The following is a 23,869-nucleotide window of genomic DNA, read 5'->3' on the forward strand; positions in this document are numbered from 1 at the left end:
AGTTTTTTTAAAATATTTTTTTTATTTTGTATGTAAAGACAGACAATGTTAAACACTGAGTTTGAAACAGTTAAAAAGATAGACAATGACACCAAAATGGTTAGAATTGGTGATTTAAACGTAAGATACTCAAAGAAATACAACAAATATTCTTTGTCAGACATTTTAACACTATCTGAAAAGAAAACATCCCACGACTGGGTTAGAAATGCTTCTACTCAGAAAATTTTGACAAGAAATCCTGAGCTTATGATATCGGTAAGATTCTATGGAACAAGAGCATATCTTATAGACAAAAGTCTTATACCAGTAGTTTTGTTCTGGATTGACCCAGTTGTTGGATATAATTTCATAACATATGGTTCATTCGATACGGAACGTTGCTGTGAAGGCTTACTTTACATCGTTCAGAAACCGAAGGACTTCAATACAAAGAGATATAAGATAGGAAGAACATTTAATATAACTCAAAGATATGACAGTATAGTCAATAGAGTTAAGGTTGCGTTTGTTAACGATATGAGAGCTGCTGAAACAGAACTACTTGAAAAGTTTGAGAAAATGTATGGTGCTCCCACGAAAGGTAAAGAAACGTTTGAAGTAGATGAGATCGACAAAGCTATAAAATTATTTGACGAAGTTGCTGAAAAATACATGTAAAGCGTTTATTTTTGGTCTTTTATACAAGATAGAAAATAACGCTAATTTTATTTTTATTTTATTTTTTATTTTGTATGTAAAGACAGATATGACAACAACAGAGAACACAACAACTGCTATCGTTCATGAAGCCATAGATGAAGAATACGAGTGGGTTCAGTATAACAAACAGTTACGTCTCATTCGTTCGGTCAAAGATGACATGTACCAAATGCAAAGTATTTTGAATGCTCTTCGTTCTACAAAGCAAGCATACCATTGGTTTGAAAACCAACAGACAAAAGAACTTTTAGAAGAATTTCCTCATATGTTTGCGTCCCTCGGAAAACCGAGGAACGAGATTCCGTACGAAAATCGTAAAAATTTGCCAAATGGTTTGAAAGGATATTATGTACATAGACTTCTTGTAAATGCTGTTGCAATGTGGGCTTCACCTCGCTATGCTTGTTATATTTTCATGATGTTAGATGAACTTCATAGACAAGAACGTGAAGAGCTAGAGAACAAGCTTGAAGCAAAAGACAAAAACATACAGAAAAGAATACCACGTTCGGTACCAAAAGGAAAGGAAAAGAACTATAAGTATATGATTTACACTGAAGAGATGGAAAATGAAGAAGACAGAGATATGGTTATGTTGCATTTAGTCAGAAGAAACAACAAAAGCTTTTACGACCTTGCTAAGATTTACAAATCTGACAGAAATTGGTTCTATCGCGAAAACTTACCGATTTCAATGACACCAAATGAAGATGTTAAACAGATAGTTCAAGATACTTTACCTCAAACACACTATGATATGAAAGGTTGTACAATACTTACATTCAAAGAAGATTTGCCGCTACTGAAAGAAAAAATAACAGAGTATTTTGACAACTTCAAAGAGGAAGAGTAAATGAACCATTTATTTTTCAAGCTTGACTTTTTACAATTTGAACTTTGTTTGCGTAGATGTGAATTCTGAAAGAAGTATGAGGGTCTTGTATGACTTTGTACTTCTCCCATAGTTCATGTCTGTCAAACTTACCTGCCATGGACTCTTTCATAAGTTCCATGAAATCGTCTTCGGACAATCCGGGGAAAAGTACAATGTCAGTAAGTATTCTCTTTACATCCTTACTTAAACTCTTTGCTGTCTGGACACAAATGACAACTGAAATGTTAAAGTGTCTGAGCTTCTTAAGAATTCGACACATGTCTTGTTCTCTGTTCTTTAACAAAGGATGAGAAGCAAAGTCATCTAAGATAAGAAGACATCTGTGAGGGTAAGTCTTCCAATCGTAAGATTGCAATTTCTTCGAAATGTATTCTATCTCTTTCTGTTTGTTTCTGAAGTGTTTCTTCTCTAATATTCTCTGCATTTCCTCATTTGGGTCTTTAAACTTCGAGTTTATATACTCATTTATAGCATTGTACTTCAAAACTCTTCTTTGGTACTTCTTTATCCAATCTAACAACTCAGAGTCTTTTATACATACTAACTTAGACTTCTTTATAATATCTTTGAACGAATTTACGGTTTGGTCAAATTGACCCGAAGTACTACAAATGACAACTAACTCATAGAATGGGTTCTTCTCATCTAGTTCTTGTTGTTGTGCAGCCATTTTAAGATAAGTGAAAGTCTTACCCGACCCAGGTGGTGCAATTAGACCTGTTATACCATTCTGAGCAAATAAGAACTTGTCATGTATGGGTTTTATCTGAGCATTTTCCAACTTCCTCTTGTTCTTGTTTAAAACATTCTCAAATTTCTTGTCAATGTCAGCAAACTTTTTTTCTAACATATTTTTAGAAAAATTAAAATTTTTATCTTTTAGAAAATGTCTAGCGATTTCGCCATATTATTCGAGACAAGCTTTTCGACAGCAAAACATCTGTCGACCATAAAATCTTACATAGTGTAAACAAGAAAGGTGAATTTGTTCTAAAGTTCTGTTTCTGGGAATATGACAAGAACCATAAAACCTTAAGCAGAGAAGTCTTAAAATTTGTCAATGACAGACTTGTTGACAGAGATGACGCCTCTTGGAGAGATGAAGTCCAACAAAACTTCTTAGAATGCAAAGAAGACACATGCGCTGTTCTTGAAGATGAAATAGAAAACAGAATAGATGAGCTATTAAAGGACAAAGAACTTTTACAAAAATATGGTTCTGAGAAGTTTGACATAACTCCACCAGAGAAGAAGAAGAGAGAAAAGAAAGAAAAGAAAGTAGAAGAAGAGAAGAAAGAACCAGAGCCAGAGAAAGAAATTTGACATGTAAAAATAAAATTTTATTTTTAGAACATTTCTGGGTCAATGTCAATGTTCTCTTCCTCTTTAGGAGCAAACACTGGCTTAGACTCTAAAATCTTTTTACCCAATTTACCTTGAACTTCAACTATCTTAGACTCATAATATTCATAGTCGTCTGCTTTCTTTGGTTCATAAGGTATAACAAGTTTGTATGCTTTGCCTTCTTTAAGGTTTGAGAACCTTCTGTCAAAACTTTCTTTGACTGTTAACAAACCTTCTATGTCTAAGTCTTCAAATTTCGCACCATTTTTAGTCACAATAGCAAACTTAACTGGTTCGATGTTCCAAACTTTGTCAAATGTAGACTTTTCAAAATGGTAGAAGTAAACATTCAAATATGTGAATGGGTCTAGTTCTTCTTTAAGTCCTGACATGTACTTGTTGACTGAGATGAATTTCGTCATCTTTTCTATCGGATAAAAAAATATTTTTTTTTAAATTTACTCAGAAAAATTTTTCTTTGTATATACACCATTCTGAACATCTAAAAGACTTTTGACATTTGCCAAGAATGTTCGTTTAGACGCTGTCATATAACCATATCTTGACAATACTGTTTATACGAATCGTACAATGACCTTTCATCTAAACACTCAAAGTTAGTCTCATCTATAAACAGTTCATATACACTCTTGTTTGCTTCTAACAATGTTTGTCTCTCTTCGGTATGTGGAATTTGTCTTGGATTGAACTTTGAAATATCTAATGTCATGAAATATGAGAACAAGTGGTTGTAAAAGTCAGATGTCAAAGTTTCTGCTAAGTCGTCAAAATATTCTGTATCTTGCATATGAGCTTCTGACGTTCTGACAACTACATATCTTCTGTCAGAACTTTCTAACTTCATCGGAACAGCGTTGTTTGAAACCATGACGAAGTTTGCAACATTTTCACAAACTCTTTGGTCTCTATACTTTCTTTCAACAACTCCAACTTTGTCTGTTATAAGACTCTTCAAAGCATCCGAGTTCAAAACCTTTGTTGTATCTATACTTTGAAGTTCGTTACATACTATAAGTTTCATATTCTCTATTGAAGAGTTAAATTTACCGCAGATGTTTTCTAAGTTTGTCATATTAGGGTTCGAATAGCCCTCTAACAGTTTGCATAAGATATCTGTAAAGAAAGTGTTCTTACCTGTTCCTTGTTTTCCAATTACAATGAGAGCAGTTTCATTTTTAGCACTTGGATGTTGTAAGATGTTTGCAAACCAACATAAGATATACTCATAGACTCTTTCGTTTCCATTGCATATAATTTCTTTGACATGGTCTAACCAAGCTTCTATAACATTTTCTTTCCATTCTACTTGTTCGTATTTATATCCAGTGAAGATAGAATAGAAGTTTGGAGAAGGTGTATAGAACTTTATACCACGAACTGAAAAATCTTCTAACTTTGACAATAAGATATCCCAAGCATCTAACATCTTCATACCAACTTGTACGACTTTTATTTTCTTAAGTTTCTGTTTACATTCTTGTTCTGAAACTATTGTCGCTTTAGGTTTGTTAAAGACTACATCCCATTCTTTCATGACATAACATTCTGGGGCAGAGTCGACATAAATGACTAAACGTTTCAAATTCTCGACTGCTTTGTTATAGTCTCGAAATGGACACATATTTCTGAACGCTTGGAAGTCATAAAAATCTGAAACGTCTATTCTGTACATTTTTTTATAAAAATAAAAAAAAATTTTTTTTATTCTTGAGCTATTTGTTGTTCTTGACTTTGTTGTTGCATTTGTTCCATTTGTTGCATTTGTTGTTCTTGAGCTATTTGTTGTTGAAGTTGTTCTTGTAGTACAATACTTTCACCAGTTGCATCTTCCAATTCGAAACTTTCTGCCGTCATTGACAAATACATAGGACATAAAAGTTTTACAGGAACAAAGTTTGCGTCAACTAAGGTTAAGTTTATGTTTGCTAAAGTGTTTGAGTTTACTAAAGCTGAAAACTCTGCATTCGAATGAACAATAGGCAAACCAGCAGAGAAAGTGTTGTTTATACGCATGAGTATCTTTTGGTCATAGTAGTTTCTGTCGACATTCGAATAGCACTTTGAACCTAAGTTTGAAACAATATATAAAATAGGTGTACTTAAAGTCAATGGAATAGACATTCCTTGTATGACACCTTTTCCTGTTATAGGAAACTGTTGGTAGTAAAAACCAGATATAAGTTTTGTATTATAGCTCATATCGTTTATACTAAACTCAGTCGGACATCCAAACATAATGAAACCTGCTCTAGTTGCAGCACATGTTACATCCGTCCTTAAAGTATTAAATAAGTCAACAAAACCTGTTGGTGGTATATCTGAGTAAGTATCTTCAAAGAAGTATTTTTTACCATTCACAACAATAAAATCTTCTGGTGTCAAAAGAGCAAAACAGGCTTTAGTCGTCATCGTGTTTAAGGTCAGTTTACAATATCGTCCTTGAGGACTTTGTAAGTTTGTTGTTATAGAATTATATGACTCAGGGTTTTTAGTCGTAATAGTATAAACCACTATGTCTTCTGCCATTTACTTAGCAAACAAACTTTAATGAAATGTTGTGGTCGTCAAATATTTTTATGACGTCTGGGAAACTATATTTTAAGTTCAACGTTTCACCTCCTTTCATAACGTATATCTTGTCAATGACATTATATGAAACACCACAGCAAGCAATGTCGGGTTCTATTTCTTTGATGTTTATATCATCTGCCTCTGTCAAAAGTTTCAATAGTTCTTTCAAAATTTCATGAGGTGCGATGACATATGAGTTCACTTTTACAGGGTTGTGTTCGACCAAGTTTAACATTATACCCAAAGCTGACAAATCTTCTCCTGAGTTTTAAGTTTGTCTTTAAGTTGTTGGTAGTCGTTTCGAATATCTGCAACAGAACTTAAGTCTCTGCTAACTTCAGGGTATGTTGGTTCTTTTTACAGGAACTATTGTTATACCATCTTCGTCTTCGTATGGTTTCCCCACTTCAACATCTCTTTTTTGACATTGACAACAACACTTTGACTGTTTGTTTGAGTTGGTGAATTTAACTTCACATCTGCCACCGCCATTAAACCTTTTGAAACACTTACGCTTCTATTTTTCGGAAATGACATTTTACTTAGAATAAAAAGATGGACGTATTTGAGTATCTCTTCGAATTGAAGCAAAACAAAGTTTACACACACAAACAATACAAGTTCATTGACAGAGTAGTTCTTTACACAAACAATGGAAAATGTTATAGAATAGCAGTCTTTGCTGAACCAAAATATTTTCATAAAGCAAAGAAAGTTGGTATAACCGAGATGGTGAAAGTTCTTGAAGCAGACAAAAATATAACAACAAAACTGACCGATATTTCTAAAGGTAAGTTTATAATACAATATTATATCAAAACTGGCGTACTGTCAATATTTGACGGAGAGAAGTCAGTTCAAGAACAACTTACTGACCTGCTGCCAAAATCTGCTCGATGGAAGCTGTCGTTATACCAATCTGAGGAGCCCAGCAGGTTTCATCGAACGAATCTTCAAAAGAGCATCTTCCGTGAAAAGTGCTATTGGTTTTGTAAACTTCTTTGCTTTCAATTCATCTGGACCGTCTCTGTCACCAGTATATTGTATTTGAACTGTACCAACAGTTGAAATACCACCCATAAAGTCTTCTGAGTCAGCAAATGGAATGCCAAGCCAAAAGTTTGAACGGTCTCCATTTGTATATTGAGTGTTTTGAGCTCCTGTATGGGTCCATACTTTCACATATGGCATAATAGAACTTTGCATTTCAGGGTTAATGGTTGTTGTGAAGTTGTTGTTAAAGTTCATAGCATCTAATGTCAAGTTGTATGACCTCATATCCTCAACTGTAGAATATTCTTCTCTTGGATAGTATTTGCCATCTATGTTTATATGATATTTAATACCGGGGTTGTAGAAACAAGAATAGTCATTTATAGTTCGTCTGAACAGTACAAACATAGTATCTGCATGTTTCATTGCAGTTGTTAAGGCAATATCTGTTCTTGCACCTGGGTCAGCACTTTGGTTTCCAACTTCACCTGCAAAGTCTTTGACAGATATTTGGTGTATAGGGAACATAAGTGGAACTGCAATATATTTGGCAGCTAAAGCATTTGAAATATCTGGGTCCAACATATAGACTGCAAGTCTGCTTTCTATTCTCTTGCATTCAAATTTTTCGCATGTGAACTTAACTGGGTCCCAAGCAGTTCCAGCAGCATTGAAATAATAGTTTACTTCAGTGTTGAGGTTTGAGAAACCAAAGTCTAAGTCAACTTTGTCTTTGCAAAAGTCACAGAACTTGGCTCCACCAGTTCCAGCTACAGTAAGAGTGAATGGGTCTTGTGTTGGTGCAATGACTAAGTTATTTTTGCTTGGAGTAAGTTCGATAGAAATTTTTCCTGCCCAGTTTGGCAAGTATCTTAAAAACCTGAAGATGAGGAAAGATGACAAAGGAACTCTAAGTTTCAATTTTACTTTGGTTACTGCATTTCCATCTGAACCAGAAAGGTTAACATAAACTCCTGGAACGTTAGGGTCAAGTCTTCTTATTTTCTCAATAGTTGCATACTGGTCTGTTTGTTCTCTAGCTTGTGGTTGTACTGAGTTTCTCAAAGCGAACCATTCATAGTTTGCCCATGTTACTGTTTGAACTAAGTCAGAGTTAGAATATATCTTATATCCCATGAAAACTTCTGGAGCATATTGGTATCCGACATAGAAAATTCCATTGCAACCTTTCTTGTCAGACAACTTGGCAGAAGGTTTTATTTCAATGTCTTGTTCCACGTATAAGAAAGAGTTGTCAATAGAAATTATATGAAACCTGTCGCAAGCAATATCTACTGTTGTTGAAGAACCTTCTCCAAACTCACCTACGTTTCCATAAGAAACAGCAGTTGTATATTCGTAAGTTCCAGGAACTATTTCTGACCTTCTAATGGCATTGTCGCATTCGTTATACCATTCGGAAACATTTCCGTTCATGGCATCCAAAACTGTTGGCGTTATATTCTGAGCGGCGTACATTTCATATGGGTAAAAATATAGAATAGTTGGGTTTATGTGTCATAATAGAACCCACGTGGACCAAGCTTTACTTTCTTCCTGACTGAGTTTTTAACTCTTCTTTTTCCTTCATTGCCACTACTTTCACTAGATGAAGTTACTTCTTCACTACTTTCACTTTGTTCTACTCTTCTTCTTTGGTGTCGCTTTGGTAACTTGCCCTCTGCTTCAAGTTGTTGCATCTTTGCCTCATGTTCATCTAGTATGTTGCAAATTTTCCATGCCCTTTTTGCCTTTTGGCTCTGGTCGCCCATCTCAGGTAACCTATATCCTAGAAAGAGTTTGTCATAGTTTGTATTTGAGTCGTCGCTTATTGTTTGCATGACTCTGTCCTGAGTTTCCGGTTCAAGCTCTTCAAACAGTGCCTGTCCATATGGAATATGCTCGTTTCCAAATATATGTTTTTGTAGCCATTCTGGTTTTCTTTCCATGTTACCAATAATATCTTTTGTGAATGGGAAAGCTTTTACCCAATCTTTCAGTCTTGCGTCGTTTATTTCTGTAGTTGGTTTTATTTTGTCAAGGAACATGTTTTTCAATACTAACATTTCATTTGGTACTGTCCATTTGAGTTTTCTTAAATATTCATCCCTTCTCAGTTCATCGTCTGCAAAGTAAGTTTTTATGACATTTTGTAAACTTTCGTTTGCAAGGTCATGTACAATAGGTTCTCTTCCTTCTCCCTCCCTAACTTTCTTTCTAAACTCTTCACCAAATATACCATCTCTATGGTTCTGTGTAGTTCTTTGAGATAAATGTTCTAGAACGTCAGGTGTTATATTTCCATCAGCCATGTTCATTTCATACTGGTCCAAAATATCTGCATGTTTCATATCTTTCAATGGCATTAAAGCCGCGCTTAAAATACCAGCTATATCTGGTTCACCATTGACTTCCATTGCGTCTACAACTTCTTGGAATTGAGGTTGTAAGTTTATGAACCACCTATCCGGTTAGCTTTATGACCCCATCTCATTGTAGTTCCATCGTCTGCAGAAACAAAAGTAGGTTTGTTTCCATCTTGGTTAGGTTCTGAATGAACTTTAAACAATGTTTCATTTCTATATGTTTTCTTGAAATTTAACCTTTTATTTTCACCGAGTTCATCCGAAGATTGAACGTTAAATGCTCGTAAGTAAAAAGGGTTGTTGTATTTGTGTACATTTTCTTTCAGTACTTCCATTCTATGCTGAATATTTTCATCTGGTGTTGGAGTCTTTTGTATGTCGGCAAACATTTTTCGATATTCTTCTACTATGTCAGCCGAATTTTTTTTAGACTCTTGGAAATATTCCATATTCTCCGCATACTCTTGTTGAGGGTCAAGATTTTTCGGCTGTTCCAAATCTTCATCTAGTTCTGTGATGGTTAGTTTCAAAGGAGTGACTTGTTCGTTTCCTTCAGGCTCTTCTAGCTGTTGTTGCTGAACTATTTCTTCCATGTCTGGTTGTATCTGAACTAGTTCTTCCTGTGGAGTTTCTTGTACCTCATCTGCTGGCATTTCATATATTCCGAGACCGTTTTTAACAACTTCCCTATCTAAGTCATCCGGACTCATAAACCTTTCTTCTTTCGTTCCGTCTCTATTTTTTACGCGTTTCATGACGGGAGTTGAATTGTCATTTAGCTCTGACATCAAATATCTCGGAGTAAATTCATCCATGTCATTTGGATGATATGCTATTAAATCATATCCCTTAGCGAGCTTGTATTTTCCAGGTTTGAGATTATATCCGTTTTGGTGCTGAGCCATAAAGCTAAATAGGTTCGGGTCAGTATTTCCATCCTTGAACTTTCTAATAGCTTCTTTATATCTGTCACTAAAGTCAATACTATCTGGGTAACCATAGTCTTCCTTAAGCCTTTTTAAGAATTCTTGGTTTCCTTGTTCTCTACTTCTTTTATGTCCTTGCTCTGTTTGTGGTTGTTGTTGTTGTGCAGGGTTTTGAACTGTTGGTTGTGGAGGTGGTTGTTGTGCTGGTTGTGGAGGTGGTTGTTGTGCTGGTTGTTGTGTTGGTTTTGGTGCATGCCTGTGTCCATGTGACGATGTAAATGTTTTAGGTAGTCCTGGTGCAGGTGCTTCTCTTGGAGGGTTTGGTGGTATATAAGTTCCACCAGCTGGCACATATGTTCCATCTGCAGCGTAATGTCCTACCTGACTTTTCGTTTTTAAGAAAGCATTTACTAGGTCTGTTTTGGTCTGTTGTAACTCTTTTTCTTGACTTTTCACAACAGTTGCTCTAACGGCGTCATAGGCACTTTGAACTGCCTGTCTCGTTGCTGCATCTGTTATTTTCGTCATATTTTGTGCTACTTCTTTTAACTCTTTGTCGAAACCTTCAGACTTCAGTTTCTTTCCAGATGAGAAGTCGTTCACTTGTTTCACCTTACTATGAAGAGCTTCGAAGGCGTTCTTAAAGTCAGCATTTGTTAAAGCTTCATTTGAACTGTCTTCATCCGCTTGTATTTTTGTCCTTATTGACCCTATGAGTTGGGCTGCTTTGGCGTTGGCTTGGGCATCTAACCAGTCATTGTTAGCTTTTATATATTCTGCGCTTTTCATTGCCTTTTGCATGGCTGCGTCGTTATTTTTACTTTCTTGTGCTAAGTTTTCATACTGTACGGTTTGGTTTTGCAACTGTAAAAGTTTTTCTGCCTTTACATTTGCTTCAACTTCTTTTTTATACTCATCGCTATCCATATATGTCTTCAGGGCTTTTTGTTTTATCTCTTCATCTTTCAGTACTTTATATCGAGTAGTATGGTTTTTCAAATTTATGACATCTTGTTCCATTTTTGCTACTTCTGCTGCTTTTTCTGACACTTTTTTCGCATATTCCTCTGTACTTAGTTCTTTCAGTTGTTCTTCTTTCTTCTTTTTCTCTACGTTTAACTCATTGAGTTTCTTTGTGTGTCTGTCATATTCTAGTTTCTTTTCGTTTTCACTTATTTGCTTCTGTATGTCTATGTTTGACTTTTTGACATCTGTTATTTGATTTTTGAGTGAACTCAAATTCATTTGACTTTGAGGGTTATAGGCTGTTCCGTCTGCAGCTCCACCATAGCCTGCCATTTTCGCTAAAAGTGCCGCTCTTAAACCTCCACTCTGTGCACCAACAACTCGGTTTAAAAGCATAGGATTGCTTGACATTTGTGTGCAACATAGTGGGGTCATTCAGCATTTGTTGTTGCAACTGTTGTTGTGGTGTTAGTTTTACTATTGGATGTTTCAATGCTCTCTTCCTCTTACGTATATTCTTACGTAGCTTACGTGGCATTTTAAGTGAAGTTAAAAAGCGGCTTTTGACAGATGTTTATATGACACTTTTTGTTCAGCACAAAAAACTACTCGGTCAAAGTGTTGTCAGTTTTGTAAAATAACCGTCCTATCTCATTCTATAAGGGGAAAAGGCTTCTCAAAGTATACTTCCTTGGAACGCCTGTAACTTTTCCTGTAGCGACGATAGACCCTTACTTGTCCGGACAAAGTTATACTATTTTGAGTGCTCTACAAAAAAGTCAACAGCGACGACTCTCAAAAACCGTTGTGTAAAAAGTTTTACCGTTGGACAAAAAAGTATGTATAGAAAACAAAAAACGTTTATAGTTCATTCAATATTTGAGATGGAACGGTTTGCCAACGGAGACTTTTCAATAAAATAAAAAAATAGAGGGGTTACCGTTGACGAAAACGGTTTATCTCAAACTTTTCTATGAGTAGTCCGAAAAAAAACAGTTCATTTTTGTCTAATGGAAGCCAACATTAACAATTCTCAACCGCTAACCAAAGCCAAAGCCCACAACCTCCAAGAACTGGCACAGCTGTTAGAATAACCACCAAAAGTCTAACAGCGAATTAAGAGAAATTCTTCAACAAATTTGCTCTAAATATCTCAAAGACGCCGAAGAAAACACACAAAGACGCTATATACAATACTCAGTTCTGTGAAGTTCTGAACAAAGCAATTGCTAGTTCAATTGAACTTACTAAGACAATTCCAAGTCCAATTGAGCTTAGCGATGTCTTAGTTCAGTATTTTCCAACATTTACCAAGCTTATAATGTTGAGAACTTTATACCAAGTTCGTCAAAATCTTCCTCGTTACATGCAACGGTCATTCGACAAGAGAATTGCCGAATTCCAAGTCTTTAGTTACGGATATGACCAAGATGAATACATTGACGAGTTCGGAGACAACTGTACAAAATGGTTTGAATGCTATACGACAACACAATTTGAATTCGACTTTCTCGAATTCAACGCAGCAACCATTCATATCATTGCTCTTTACCTTTCCGAACAACAACAAGACCTCGCAGATGGAGATGTTGTTACTGTCGTCATGGAAACTCCTGAACAATTCGGAAAAAAGAAGTCTCTAATTGCCAAATTTGTTCCAGGACATCAGCTTTTCCAACGCACAGAAGTCTTCTGTATTCCTGGAACTAAGTTCTTTGTCAGGAGCGAACTCAAAGAAAGATATAATGTGTCATTCAATTACACATTATATAATGTTTTCGACCCAGAAGAAGGCTTCTTCCCAGAAGCAATGGAGGAAGAAGAAGAGGAGGAAATACAAGACTCTATCCAAGAAGAGTCCTCCGAATTCACACCAGAAGACTAACAATTTTCCGAATAAAAACTTCATTTTATACTAAACATCTTCGGGGCTAGAAGGGGCGCAGCCCCTGGAAGCCCCAATGCCTTTTTTTTTTTTGGTAATGACTAGATATAGTATGCACTTTTGAATTCATACATTTTTTGAAAAAATTGTATTTTCAAAAAAAGATGTTGTTTCAGTATGAACTTGAAGAGAAATTTTAAGGAAAATAAGTTTTGAACGCTTAGATAGGGGTAAAATCAGACTTTATGAGGTATGTTGTATAATTATAGTTTGTGCTGTAATATGTCATGAGATCAGAATATGAAGGGAGTATATATGTGTTATTGTCACAGGTATATATGTGAGGATAGCTCAGTAGAGTCTGTAAAATAGTTTAGTAGAAGAAAAAGTTATATAAAGAACAAAAAATTAAAAATAAACATTATTAAGTGAAAACCAAAGTTTACCTATTTTATGTAAGGTTTTGTCTTTGTGGGTTGAGGTATATGACAAAAAAGATTGGATAATGTACTCTTGTCGGTCAAACTTCCGCGTTCAAGTTATGAATGCGGAACATTGTTCCATTCTGGGAGACATGCAGAGGCAATGTCTCCCAGAATGAGACACTGCGACCGACAGGAGTGCACAATACACTCTTGTCGGTCAAACTTCCGCGTTCAAGTTATCAATGCGGAACAGTGTCTCATTCGAGGAGCCCTCGAAAAGAACCTCACATCGACTCTCTCTTTCCAGCATCTTTACCGCATAGAAAACTGCTCGTTCGCAACTTTGTGTGCAATCAAAGAGATGATTGCGGTAAAGATGCCGGGAAGATTGATGCTGCAGCCCCAGGCCGCACTCAGATTTCATCCCGCTACACAATTGTTCATCCAACAACTGTCATAGAGGTTGAAATTTTCGACCAGAAGTGAAACATATCATTTTTAAGACTGCGGCGCGCAAGCAAGTTTGAACCTTTTAAGGGTGATCAGTCCTTTACTCATTTCAAGACCTCTTGTTGCCTGATAAAACGATACTTCCTTCCTTGTGGGCCATTGAAAACCGCCCAAACCGTCACAACTTGCTTCCTAAATTTTATTTGCGGAGTAATTATCATGCATATTTTATCGGATAATAATATCAAAGCTAAATTTCATATTATTTTTTCAAGATATGCATTTTCTGTCTAAATTTATTTTTTCTGTTTCCAATTCACGGAATAATATTCTTACAAGCATATACATAGCTAATATATATCATTTTAATAATAATAAAACCAAAATGATGTATTCTTCATATAGTTATTTAAAATTCGTTAACTAGAATTGTATTCAGAACGAGGCAAAGTTAGGAGATACATAAAAACCAATAACTTGATAAGTGATACCTTTTTTCCTGATATATCTATATGTGTTAATGTTAAACACGATTTGGAAAAATTAATTCTTTAAATCGGCTTAAGAATAAGACCAACATCAAAAGCATGGCTAATAAATTAATAAATCAATGTTTAATTACCGATTCATGCATTTTTTTCAAAATTTCAAATTTCAAATTTTTGTTTCTCCAAAATATTAATTGTTTCCACTAGATTAACAAATAAACAATAAATTGGATTAATGTAATGCCCAATCATTCATTTTAAATTTTAGATTTAAAACAATATTTTTCTCCATATTATTATAACATGAATCGCTATGATATAAGAAATATATTTTCAATATTGAAATTGAAAAATTCTAAAATTTTTGAAATTCAATTTGAGTGTGATGATCGATAACATATATTTTTTAATTAAAATCTTGTGTCGCTATCATATAAATATACTATTTCTAAATTAAAAATAGAAAAAAAGTACTATTTAATGATGAAATTGCAAATAATATCAATATATATATATTCATGCTGATATATTTTGGGAACAGATTGGCAATCACATAAATAGGATTGTGTTAGTTTGTCATGGATATAAAACAAATTTTCGAGCTAATTGAGCGAATTTAAATCACAAACACTTATATTTTCTATTACAAGGTATATTTGTAATATACAACCAGTAAATAGCTTTATCTAGCTTTTACCAGCTTAGATGATAGCAAATTAGATACGAATTTCATGACCCCTCACCAAATTCCACTAAAACATATACAAATAAAAGTACTAAGTGGGTATCATCTAACCCTAGAATTATAGCTCCTAGGACTCATCCTAGATGGTAGTTCTGGAAAAACACCTGGTTTTTGGAGTTGCAAAAGTTAAAAATTGAGGGTAATTTTTTTGGGAAAAATATTATGTTTTTTGTAACTAATATGATATATTGAGTTTTTTATAATAACGCGTATAAATGAGAAAACAAAAGTAATTCATTCAATATTCAAATTATCCGGAAAAACTTCATAAGAAGTATCAAAAGTATTGAAATCAAAGGCAGTGTCGTATATTTTGAGTGGATCAGCTTGAATTTGTAATGCAGTGGTCTTTGGGCTTTCATCATTGGAATTTGAATCACAATCCATACTCTGGTTCTTTGTTAAGGTCTTTAGTCTATTTTTTACTTTAATAGCAGATCTTCCATCTAGGAATCTTGCAATTGTAGACCATTTATTTCCATATTTTTCATAAAGTTTTATTAATAAAGCATCTTCTTCGGCGTTCCATGGCGAGTTATTGATGTCTGGAGAAAGTGCAAACCTCCACCTTTCTCTGCACTGTTTTCCGTTTCTGCTGCCACCAACAATCTTAGCTATTTCATTCCATTTTATAAATCCATACTTCTTAATAGCTTCGATTAGGCGTTGGTCTTCCTTGTACGACCATTTAGCTTTAGGAGTGTGGTTGCTTCTTAACTTCTTCTCAGACATTTAACTATTGATTTTTTTTTCTTGAAGTTGTCAAAATGGGTCATTTAACACCCTCAATTCAATTTTTTTGAAAGAGTTTATCATAAATGCTGGTTAGTATACATATCTAAATCGATATTTTATATATTTAATTTTGAGAGACCATTGAAAAGTAAATTAGAAATCAAAATGGGAAATATTAAAAAAGGTACATTCACTAGGCGATAACAGTAAAATGGGATGAAAATAGGATAAATAGCATCCCTATATAGTGCCTAACAATATTTATACGGACCAAAAAAATTTGGCTAGAGATTTGGCGAGTTATAAAACTTAGAAAATTGAGAGGGATTTTTATTTTTGAATTTTTTTGGAAAGTTAAAATTGCGATTAAAAATTGATTTCCGGGAGAACTAAGCATCTCATCATATATTTAAATCGATAAAAATATTAAATAATAGTTGAATAGTATAACTACGTGAAATTATGGCTGAATATACAGAAAAAATGAACATATTTGACATTTTTGAAAATTCATACGTTAGATGGTGACAGACTCATAAACTATACTTTAGCTAAGATTGATATATGGTTTCAACAACACATGGTTAAAATCGTAAAAATATTTTAGATTTCAAAAAGATATATATGGTAATATAATGGAACAAAGTCAACAAATAGCATGTAAAATATGTTATAATTAACTTTTTATTAGATCCAATAGTAGATATCGAATGGTTTCCAGCTTTATGGTTAATTATTTTCTTTTCGAGCTTCTCTTTAACTGTTGTATTAAGGTTGTAAATTTTTGATGCCAGAAACTATTGAATCTTCTTTGCTGCTGCATTTTTCTTGAGAGTTCTTGCAATTTCGAATAGATCTGCGCATTGTATGAAATGGAGGCTTTAAAATATCTTGAAAACAGAATAGGACTGCTTTTCCAAAGGAATGCTTACTTGTAAATCAAAGAGTTTCAAAATTGACAGCAAGATTATCATCATAACTTTCGATTTTGCTGCGAAAAAGGAAGACAAGTAATTAACAAATCATTTACTGTTGTTCATCAAAAGAAGAAAACTTTGATAACAACTAATGATGATAAAATCAAGCTATCTTTTAATATTTTAAATTGATAAGACATTCAAAATATTTGAATGGTTTTAAATATTTTCTTTTAATTTCGATAAGATATTATCATGATTATATAATAAAATTTAAATTTTTATTCAAAAAGGCAATATTTCAAACTTTTAATTTCAAAAATCTTAATTCTGCAATAAGTGTATTTAATTGTAGCAAATTTAATGATCCTTCGTCATGCTTAGCAATTTGGAACTCATAAATTAATGATTTCTTCAAGTAAAATTCTGCATTATTTCAAAAGTCAATAATTCTCTAGTAACTTTTCTTCAAACCCTAACCATTATATTATATGTATAATGGAGAATAATTGCAAAGAAAGATAGCCGAATTTACTGGGTAGTTCTTGTGATGCGAAATAATTGCAAATTAACACCTAGTTTTAACAGCATCAATCTCTTTTTGCTCTCATCTAAATGCATTCGCACACTTTAATTTTGAAATATAAGAGTTTTGGAAATTATCAAATTTATCTGCTCAAATACTATAGATCTTCATAAGTGTTAATAGAATCATTAGCCTTACATATAGTGTTTAATATAATGATGCACATTATACTGGGATTCATTCCTTATTCATCTAGTTATTATAAGATTTACAACCCCATGAAAATTTAAAATTTTGTCAAAAATAGTGAATGTACCTTTATATTAAAAAACACATTGTTTAATAGCATATTCGGAATTGGATAATAAATTGCGTAAACAATTGATTAGAGAGTACCGAGTTTGTTTAGACTATATATGGAATCGTTTTATATATATGAAATTAGTGGTTGATGTTGATGTAATTAAACCAAGTGATCCTCTCAATTCTATCTAAAACCACCGACAATTTTCTCTCAATTTTTTTGGCAGTAAAACCAAGATTTTGTTCTCACATTGTAAATCAACTCCAAAAAATGTTGTATGCTGCCAATTTCAAATTCAACGTTCGTTGATTAAATGATTCGAATCCGAAATTACACATACTATAATGGCAATGCATTATAAATATTTAGTTTTTGAAGTATCATATTGGAGGGAATCTGAATTTTGCCATAGTAATTGGCAAACATAAGTCACTTTTAGTTAGGCCGTCACAAAAAACAAACAAAAATAACTAAAACAAAGGATACTCCATGACAAACCCAATTAAATTTCAAAATAAGTGGTTATAATTACAATTTTTGAATAGGCGACTTGAAAATGAAAATATCTTAAAAAGTGACACAATACAACCAAATCCGATATCAATATTGTGTTCATGTAATAGCTGATCTAAATCCGGCTCAATGAAAATATTTTACATGACTTTTTCAATCAATCATATTAATGTTCGAAATTCAACCTACGCTTACTAAAACAGACTTAAGAATATTACAAAAAGATATCACATGTTGATGATATTTATTTGCTACTATTATTCAGCAATTTCAATGAGTATTCATTTTCAATTATTGATTCAATTTCCATTTCTCTTATGCAACGTAATCAACATAATTGTGAAGTACGTCATATAATCACAGCAAAATATAGACAAATATCCTTTGATTTCCTTTGGTTCGATATTTAAGTATTTTTCAAGTTTATAAATCATTTCCGATCTTTTTGCTGCTTAAAGTAAAGTATTGTAATAAACAGAAATTCATTAAAAGTGACAGCTCTCAATTTTTTGACATTTGTAAATTCTAAATTGAATGAGAAAAATGAAATAATACTAAGCATAATACAATATTCTAGATTTAATTATAATTAGGGAAAAGTTAGTTTTGAGAGTACTTTTCATAGGCATATAGAATGAAATCTTCTGAAAAATAATATCACATAAACTCATATTATTTTCTAATATATAACTGTTTTATATAAAAATCAAATTCAATGATCTTAAAAGCGAAGGATAAACCTCAAAATTTACGAATATAATGAGTGGGAATATAATGCTTATCTATCATAAAACCATATGAAATATCAATTTTATTTTTCATATTCAAATGGACTGAGTGTTAGCATTTAACATTTTTTGCTAATTGTCGTCAAAAATTAGGCGTAAAGCAAAAATTGATATTTCATATGGTTTTATGATAGATAAGCATTATATTCCCACTCATTATATTCGTAAATTTTGAGGTTTATCCTTCGCTTTTAAGATCATTGAATTTGATTTTTATATAAAATAGTTATATATTAGAAAATAATATGAGTTTATGTGATATTATTTTTCAGAAGATTTTGTGTTCTTCTTCAAAATTTTATTTTTTTATTAAAAAGAATCTTTACAAAATATACATTTACTTTAATTAATATTTAAAAACGTGCTCTATCAAAAGTTCCAAAAATTCAATATTTTAGCTTTTCTGAGGTGTCACTTTTGATGAATTTCTGTTTACAACAGTATTGCCATTTATATTTTCATAATGGAAGATTTGAAATTTAAAATTTTATTTTATTTACTTCTTGCTTGAACGCCTTCAGAATATTTAAAGGTTAACAAAAACAAATATTATTTATGACCTCCAAATAATTATCGTCAGGAAAATATTTTTTATTTTAAAAATCAAACATAATTATGTTTTTTGTATTGAATTAGCTTTTTCTACAGTAATTGATCCAAAATCGAATTGGTATTCAATATTTTTCTATTAATATATAATTTTGTGCAAATTTCGAGATTTTCGGTTTTACCGCTTGATTCACTTTAAATTTTCGATAGTTCATTATTCATTAATAATACAAATTGTCACATTCCTTTTTATGATAAAATATCAAAATTAAAAAACAGTTCTTCAACAACATTCTCCATGCAAAACAACACATTGACTGATTTAAGTACTAATTTCACCATACGCTTTTGTTTGATTGCTTTATATTCAGACCTCTAAGACATTCCATAAGAACGATGAAATTGAGGAGAAAAGTGCAAAGCAACAGTTTTTGAGTTTACATTTATCAGAAATGAAAAATATCATAAAATCTTACTATTCGCTTTGAATTTTATAGACTTTTAGAGGATGATTTGACACAATTAGGCAACCTGGTGATTGTACTCTGTTTTCCAAGAATTTCATCTATTTCAGATTCATTTTTACATTTTTCTTAGAGAAATAATCACACATTTGTTTTTTTCTTTGCCAATAAACAAATTTTATGTCCATTCAAGATCCATCACTTAAAATACCATGGCAATATCTTAAATCGAACAAGTCTGCTAGTTCTCCAACAATAACAAATAAATTTAATACAGATACAACAGAAAATTCAAATGTAAATAACAAAAGAGACCAATCCCCAAAGGAATGCGTAAAAAGCAATAGAAAGCATAAATCAAATCATAAAAAACATCAAACAAAGAAAAAATCACTCGACCAAAAATTAAAAATTTGCCAAAAAGATGAACCTTCAAAAGGATTACAGGAAGCTCCACTAGTACTTAATATAGAGAATAATTCACAACTTGAAAGGAAAAATAAGCACTCTGCAAGAAATTCTCATTCAAAACACTCAAAAAATCGTTCTAACCAACCAAAGAGTCCTGAAACTAATAAAGAATCACGAAAATCACCATCCCCTTCGCGCACGTCCCCAAGTAATCCACCAGAAATTGCTCCAAAAGCTGAAATTATTCCTAAAACTCCAATTACTCCTAGAAAGCGAACTATTAAGTCATCAACGCCTAAACCAAACAAAAGAGAACTTCCTTTACTATTACTACAACCAGATATGTCAAATTACAACGTAGAATTGGTTCATTCTAAAGAAAACGCAGATAATCCAAACAAATCATTACTTTTAGGACCAACAAATCTGGACCTCAACAAAAGACCATCAACACCAAGAAAAACCGATAAAAAACTACTTATTCCGAAAACACCAACCCCACAAATCAAACCGCGTACGATCGAGGAACTCCTAAAACCACGTACTCAAGATCCCTCGGACCAACAAAATCCAGAAGCAAAGGACAAGAAAGAAATAAGTTTTCAAGTACAATTAATCACAGAACCAGATGATAGCAAGATTGAGAAAAAGTCGTCTGAACTATATGATATCAGATCGTTACTCAAATTATTATCTAGATAAAATATTTTTGTTTGTTTGTAAAATTATAACTAAATATATAGATTTTTAATATGCATTCAAACATTTATTTACATGTATCCAGATTTTATTATGAGAGATGAAATACAAAAATTAAGAAAGATTACTGAGCGATAACATACGAAAACTGAAGAGCTACCAAATAGAAATATAGACTTGCAAAGAAAGAATCTCAAAAGACATTCGTTTTAGGGTTGGAATGGGGGTGGCGTCACAATGTAAACTATTCAATTTTCTGAGGTTTATGTGCGTCAAAGGGAGAATTGAGACACCCGGCGTCATAGATTACATAACGATTATTATGTCAAAAAACAGAGAGGAAGTATTTCAAAATATTGACTGAGGTTTTGAATTCATTTTAAAATTAAATAACAATTATAATATTAATTTTAATATATATACGAAATAAAAATATTGTGAGAACTTTTGAGAGAATTAACAAATATTGAGAAAACTTTTGATAAAAGGAAGAATCCATATTGTGAAAGATCCAGAGCAGGGATTGATGCCTGCGAAGTACTGGATCTAGTCCAGTGCCTCGCAGGCTACAATTCCTTCTCTTGAGCTCTTTTTTTAGCTCTGATTGCATCTTATGCAACCAAAGTTTCAGAGCTCGTGAGCAAGGATTGATGCCTGCGAAGTACTGGATCTAGTCCAGTGCCTCGCAGGCTACAATTCCTTCTCTTGAGCTCTTTTTTTAGCTCTGATTGCATCTTATGCAACCAAAGTTTCAGAGCTCGTGAGCAAGGATTGATGCCTGCGAAGTACTGGATCTAGTCCAGTGCCTCGCAGGCTACAATTCCTTCTCTTGAGCTCTTTTTTTAGCTCTGATTGCATCTTATGCAACCAAAGTTTCAGAGCTCGTGAGCAAGGATTGATGCCTGCGAAGTACTGGATCTAGTCCAGTGCCTCGCAGGCTACAATTCCCTCTCTGAGAGTCTAAAATGATTTTCTTTAATTAATCAAAAGTTGTCTCAAATTATTCAATTCGCTTCTGAAAACTTATCACAAAATCTTTATTGTTTAATATTGTTTACTATATTATATTATGCAATATTTTTTCTCATAGTCACTTTTTACTTCCCCGACGATTAAGGCTCTAAAATATCTGACAATTCTTCTATGACGCCGGCCTTCTGAATTTTCCTTATATGACGCACATAAACCATTCAAATTTGAATGGTTTACATTGTGACGCCTATATGTCGCCAACGCCCCTAAAAGTCTTCGTTTTAGACATTTTGTAATAAACAGAAATTCATCAAAAGTGACAGCTCTCAATTTTTTGACATTTGTAAATTCTAAATTGAATGAGAAAAATGAAATAATACTAAGCATAATACAATATTCTAGATTTAATTATAATTAGGAAAAAGTTGGTTTTGAGAGTACTTTTCATAGGCATATAGAATGAAATCTTCTGAAAAATAATATCACATAAACTCATATTATTTTCTAATATATAACTATTTTATATAAAAATCAAATTCAATGATCTTAAAAGCGAAGGATAAACCTCAAAATTTACGAATATAATGAGTGGGAATATAATGCTTATCTATCATAAAACCATATGAAATATCAATTTTTGCTTTACGCCTAATTTTTGACGACAATTAGCAAAAAATGTTAAATGTTAACACTCAGTCCATTTGAATATGAAAAATAAAATTGACTTTGATTACATGATAAGTTCGGAATTGATACGAATAACAAAGAAACGATGAAACTTTTCGCGCAGTCTACTGATGCTTTAAAGCACAAATTTTATCGCCTTGATGAGATTATTGCACAAAGATTATCAAACGATCCTTACACTTCTTTGGAAGCATTTTTGAATAATTTACAGGAAGAGTGCCCAGATGATCTCGTTCAATTTGATTACAATGGAGATTTTTCCGAGTTTACAATCATATATGCACCTTTTGCTGCAAAAGAATTGGTGCATAGCATTGATAACCCTCTCCACGTCGATTCCACTCATTCTTTAATTAAAGGAAAGATCCAATTGTTTGCAGTAACAATGAAAACAAGTCAAAACACAATTTTCCCCTTTTGCTATTTTTTAGTGAACCCTCAGACATCTGAAAAAATTCAAGAATGTTTGGTGAAATTCTGTGAGTTTGCGCACCTGGATCCACAGCATTGGAGCGCTGACTGTGCGCTAAACATTGCTCGCGCAATTGAGGACGGATTTCCTCTTGCGCAGCTCAGTTGGTGCGCTGTGCATGTTTTACGCGCATGTGCAAAAGTTGGAAGCTATTTTGACAATCCACAGAATTTTGAGAACTTCTATTTAGCAATGGACTTTTTGACATTACGTGCAGATGCAACGAATGCAGAAAAGCTGGCTGAAGAGTCTGATGAAACATATGAGTTCTTGACAACAATGTTAGAAGAAGAAGAACCGCGCGCTTTGAAGTATTTCGATAAACAATGGAGAAGAACCAAAGAACATTGGATGATGTTATATCGTGGAGAAGGTGATTCCACGAATAACATTGCGGAATCACACTTTCATCAATTAAAGCAAACATTTTTCTTGGGTAAGAAAAATGAGCGCATTGATGACATCGTCATAACTCTCATCACTGTTGTGATTCCAAATGCGATTATTAAGGTTCAAGTCGCTAATGTTTTGAATGAAGAAAGAGCAGTAAGAATTCTTACAAGGGCAGGTAATCAGATTGTTGAGCAAAGAGCTTCAAAACACGATGAATGTTTGAAATTAATTCAACACATTTTGGAAATTGTCGAAAGCCGAAGGATTGAACCTAATGTCCTTATTCCATCTTTGAAGGCAATATTAAATTTGGCACAAAGAAGTTTAAAGGAAGAGTAAGCAAGATTAGATAATTTGGACTTTTTTTAAAATTAATGAATAAACAGTATATTTTTGAAGTGTAAGCTTATTTACCTGAAGCTATATTACTTAATATAACATTCAAAGTATTATTGCTATTTATTGGAGAACAAATTTATGTAATTTTCACATGAAAATTGATAAATTTGTATTTCCTTATGATAATCAATTTTTGTATTTGTAGAGAGTCTCCCTGCATGATATCAAGACTTGGCTATTAGTCTTTATCCATTTTTGAAAATTGTATTGTAAATTGTAAGAATTTCTGAATACTACTACTATAAAATATAATTGCTTATCTA

General features: G+C 32.9%; 11 protein-coding genes and 2 pseudogenes across 13 annotated transcripts, besides 6 other annotated features; 5 read left to right on the top strand and 8 right to left on the bottom strand.

The window, feature by feature from the left end:
* Nucleotides 1–9,077: part of a mobile genetic element that runs on past the window's edge.
* TVAGG3_0436580 (organellar and viral DNA polymerase type B) lies at nt 46–660 on the top strand (the record flags this gene model as incomplete). Its single annotated transcript, XM_051234033.1, has 1 exon — nt 46–660. The coding sequence occupies one exon, from the start codon at nt 46–48 to the stop codon at nt 658–660; it is 615 nt and encodes a 204-aa protein (XP_051103763.1).
* On the top strand, nt 1,247–1,555 carry TVAGG3_0436590 (uncharacterized protein; the record flags this gene model as incomplete). The annotated part of the gene is made up of 1 exon (XM_051234034.1): nt 1,247–1,555. One exon carries the CDS (start codon nt 1,247–1,249, stop codon nt 1,553–1,555), a length of 309 nt encoding a protein of 102 aa, XP_051103764.1.
* TVAGG3_0436600 (P-loop containing nucleoside triphosphate hydrolases family) lies at nt 2,111–2,447 on the bottom strand (the record flags this gene model as incomplete). The annotated part of the gene is made up of 1 exon (XM_051234035.1): nt 2,111–2,447. A coding segment is annotated over one exon (337 nt), but the record flags the coding sequence as incomplete, so codon positions are not given.
* Nucleotides 3,065–3,363, bottom strand: TVAGG3_0436610 (protein of unknown function, DUF4108 family; the record flags this gene model as incomplete). Its single annotated transcript, XM_051234036.1, has 1 exon — nt 3,065–3,363. A coding segment is annotated over one exon (299 nt), but the record flags the coding sequence as incomplete, so codon positions are not given.
* Nucleotides 3,400–3,983, bottom strand: TVAGG3_0436620 (annotated as a pseudogene). Its single transcript has one exon. A coding segment is annotated over exon 1 (584 nt).
* On the bottom strand, nt 4,069–4,634 carry TVAGG3_0436630 (uncharacterized protein; the record flags this gene model as incomplete). The annotated part of the gene is made up of 1 exon (XM_051234037.1): nt 4,069–4,634. A coding segment is annotated over one exon (566 nt), but the record flags the coding sequence as incomplete, so codon positions are not given.
* TVAGG3_0436640 (uncharacterized protein) lies at nt 4,738–5,488 on the bottom strand (the record flags this gene model as incomplete). The annotated part of the gene is made up of 1 exon (XM_051234038.1): nt 4,738–5,488. A coding segment is annotated over one exon (751 nt), but the record flags the coding sequence as incomplete, so codon positions are not given.
* On the bottom strand, nt 6,402–7,415 carry TVAGG3_0436650 (annotated as a pseudogene). The gene has a single exon. A coding segment is annotated over exon 1 (1,014 nt).
* On the bottom strand, nt 8,038–8,943 carry TVAGG3_0436660 (protein of unknown function, DUF4106 family; the record flags this gene model as incomplete). Its single annotated transcript, XM_051234039.1, has 1 exon — nt 8,038–8,943. One exon carries the CDS (start codon nt 8,941–8,943, stop codon nt 8,038–8,040), a length of 906 nt encoding a protein of 301 aa, XP_051103769.1.
* A 3,028-nt stretch (nt 9,078–12,105) lies between the features above and the next one.
* TVAGG3_0436670 (uncharacterized protein) lies at nt 12,106–12,669 on the top strand (the record flags this gene model as incomplete). Its single annotated transcript, XM_001299853.1, has 1 exon — nt 12,106–12,669. The coding sequence occupies one exon, from the start codon at nt 12,106–12,108 to the stop codon at nt 12,667–12,669; it is 564 nt and encodes a 187-aa protein (XP_001299854.1).
* A 441-nt stretch (nt 12,670–13,110) lies between these two features.
* Nucleotides 13,111–13,683, top strand: TVAGG3_0436680 (uncharacterized protein; the record flags this gene model as incomplete). The annotated part of the gene is made up of 1 exon (XM_001299854.2): nt 13,215–13,580. The coding sequence occupies one exon, from the start codon at nt 13,215–13,217 to the stop codon at nt 13,578–13,580; it is 366 nt and encodes a 121-aa protein (XP_001299855.1).
* Nucleotides 13,684–15,011: 1,328 nt separating this feature from the next.
* Nucleotides 15,012–15,509, bottom strand: TVAGG3_0436690 (RNA polymerase II transcription regulator recruiting protein; the record flags this gene model as incomplete). The annotated part of the gene is made up of 1 exon (XM_001299855.1): nt 15,012–15,509. The coding sequence occupies one exon, from the start codon at nt 15,507–15,509 to the stop codon at nt 15,012–15,014; it is 498 nt and encodes a 165-aa protein (XP_001299856.1).
* Nucleotides 15,510–15,688: 179 nt separating this feature from the next.
* Nucleotides 15,689–17,275: a mobile genetic element.
* A 965-nt stretch (nt 17,276–18,240) lies between these two features.
* Nucleotides 18,241–18,277: a mobile genetic element.
* A 685-nt stretch (nt 18,278–18,962) lies between these two features.
* Nucleotides 18,963–19,000: a mobile genetic element.
* A 629-nt stretch (nt 19,001–19,629) lies between these two features.
* Nucleotides 19,630–21,132, top strand: TVAGG3_0436730 (uncharacterized protein; the record flags this gene model as incomplete). Its single annotated transcript, XM_001299857.1, has 1 exon — nt 19,754–20,686. One exon carries the CDS (start codon nt 19,754–19,756, stop codon nt 20,684–20,686), a length of 933 nt encoding a protein of 310 aa, XP_001299858.1.
* Nucleotides 21,133–21,948: 816 nt separating this feature from the next.
* Nucleotides 21,949–21,985: a mobile genetic element.
* A 405-nt stretch (nt 21,986–22,390) lies between these two features.
* Nucleotides 22,391–23,869: part of a mobile genetic element that runs on past the window's edge.

The sequence above is a fragment of the Trichomonas vaginalis genome, chromosome V (genome assembly GCF_026262505.1).
Source record: "Trichomonas vaginalis G3 chromosome V, whole genome shotgun sequence".
Lineage (NCBI taxonomy): Eukaryota > Parabasalia > Trichomonadida > Trichomonadidae > Trichomonas > Trichomonas vaginalis.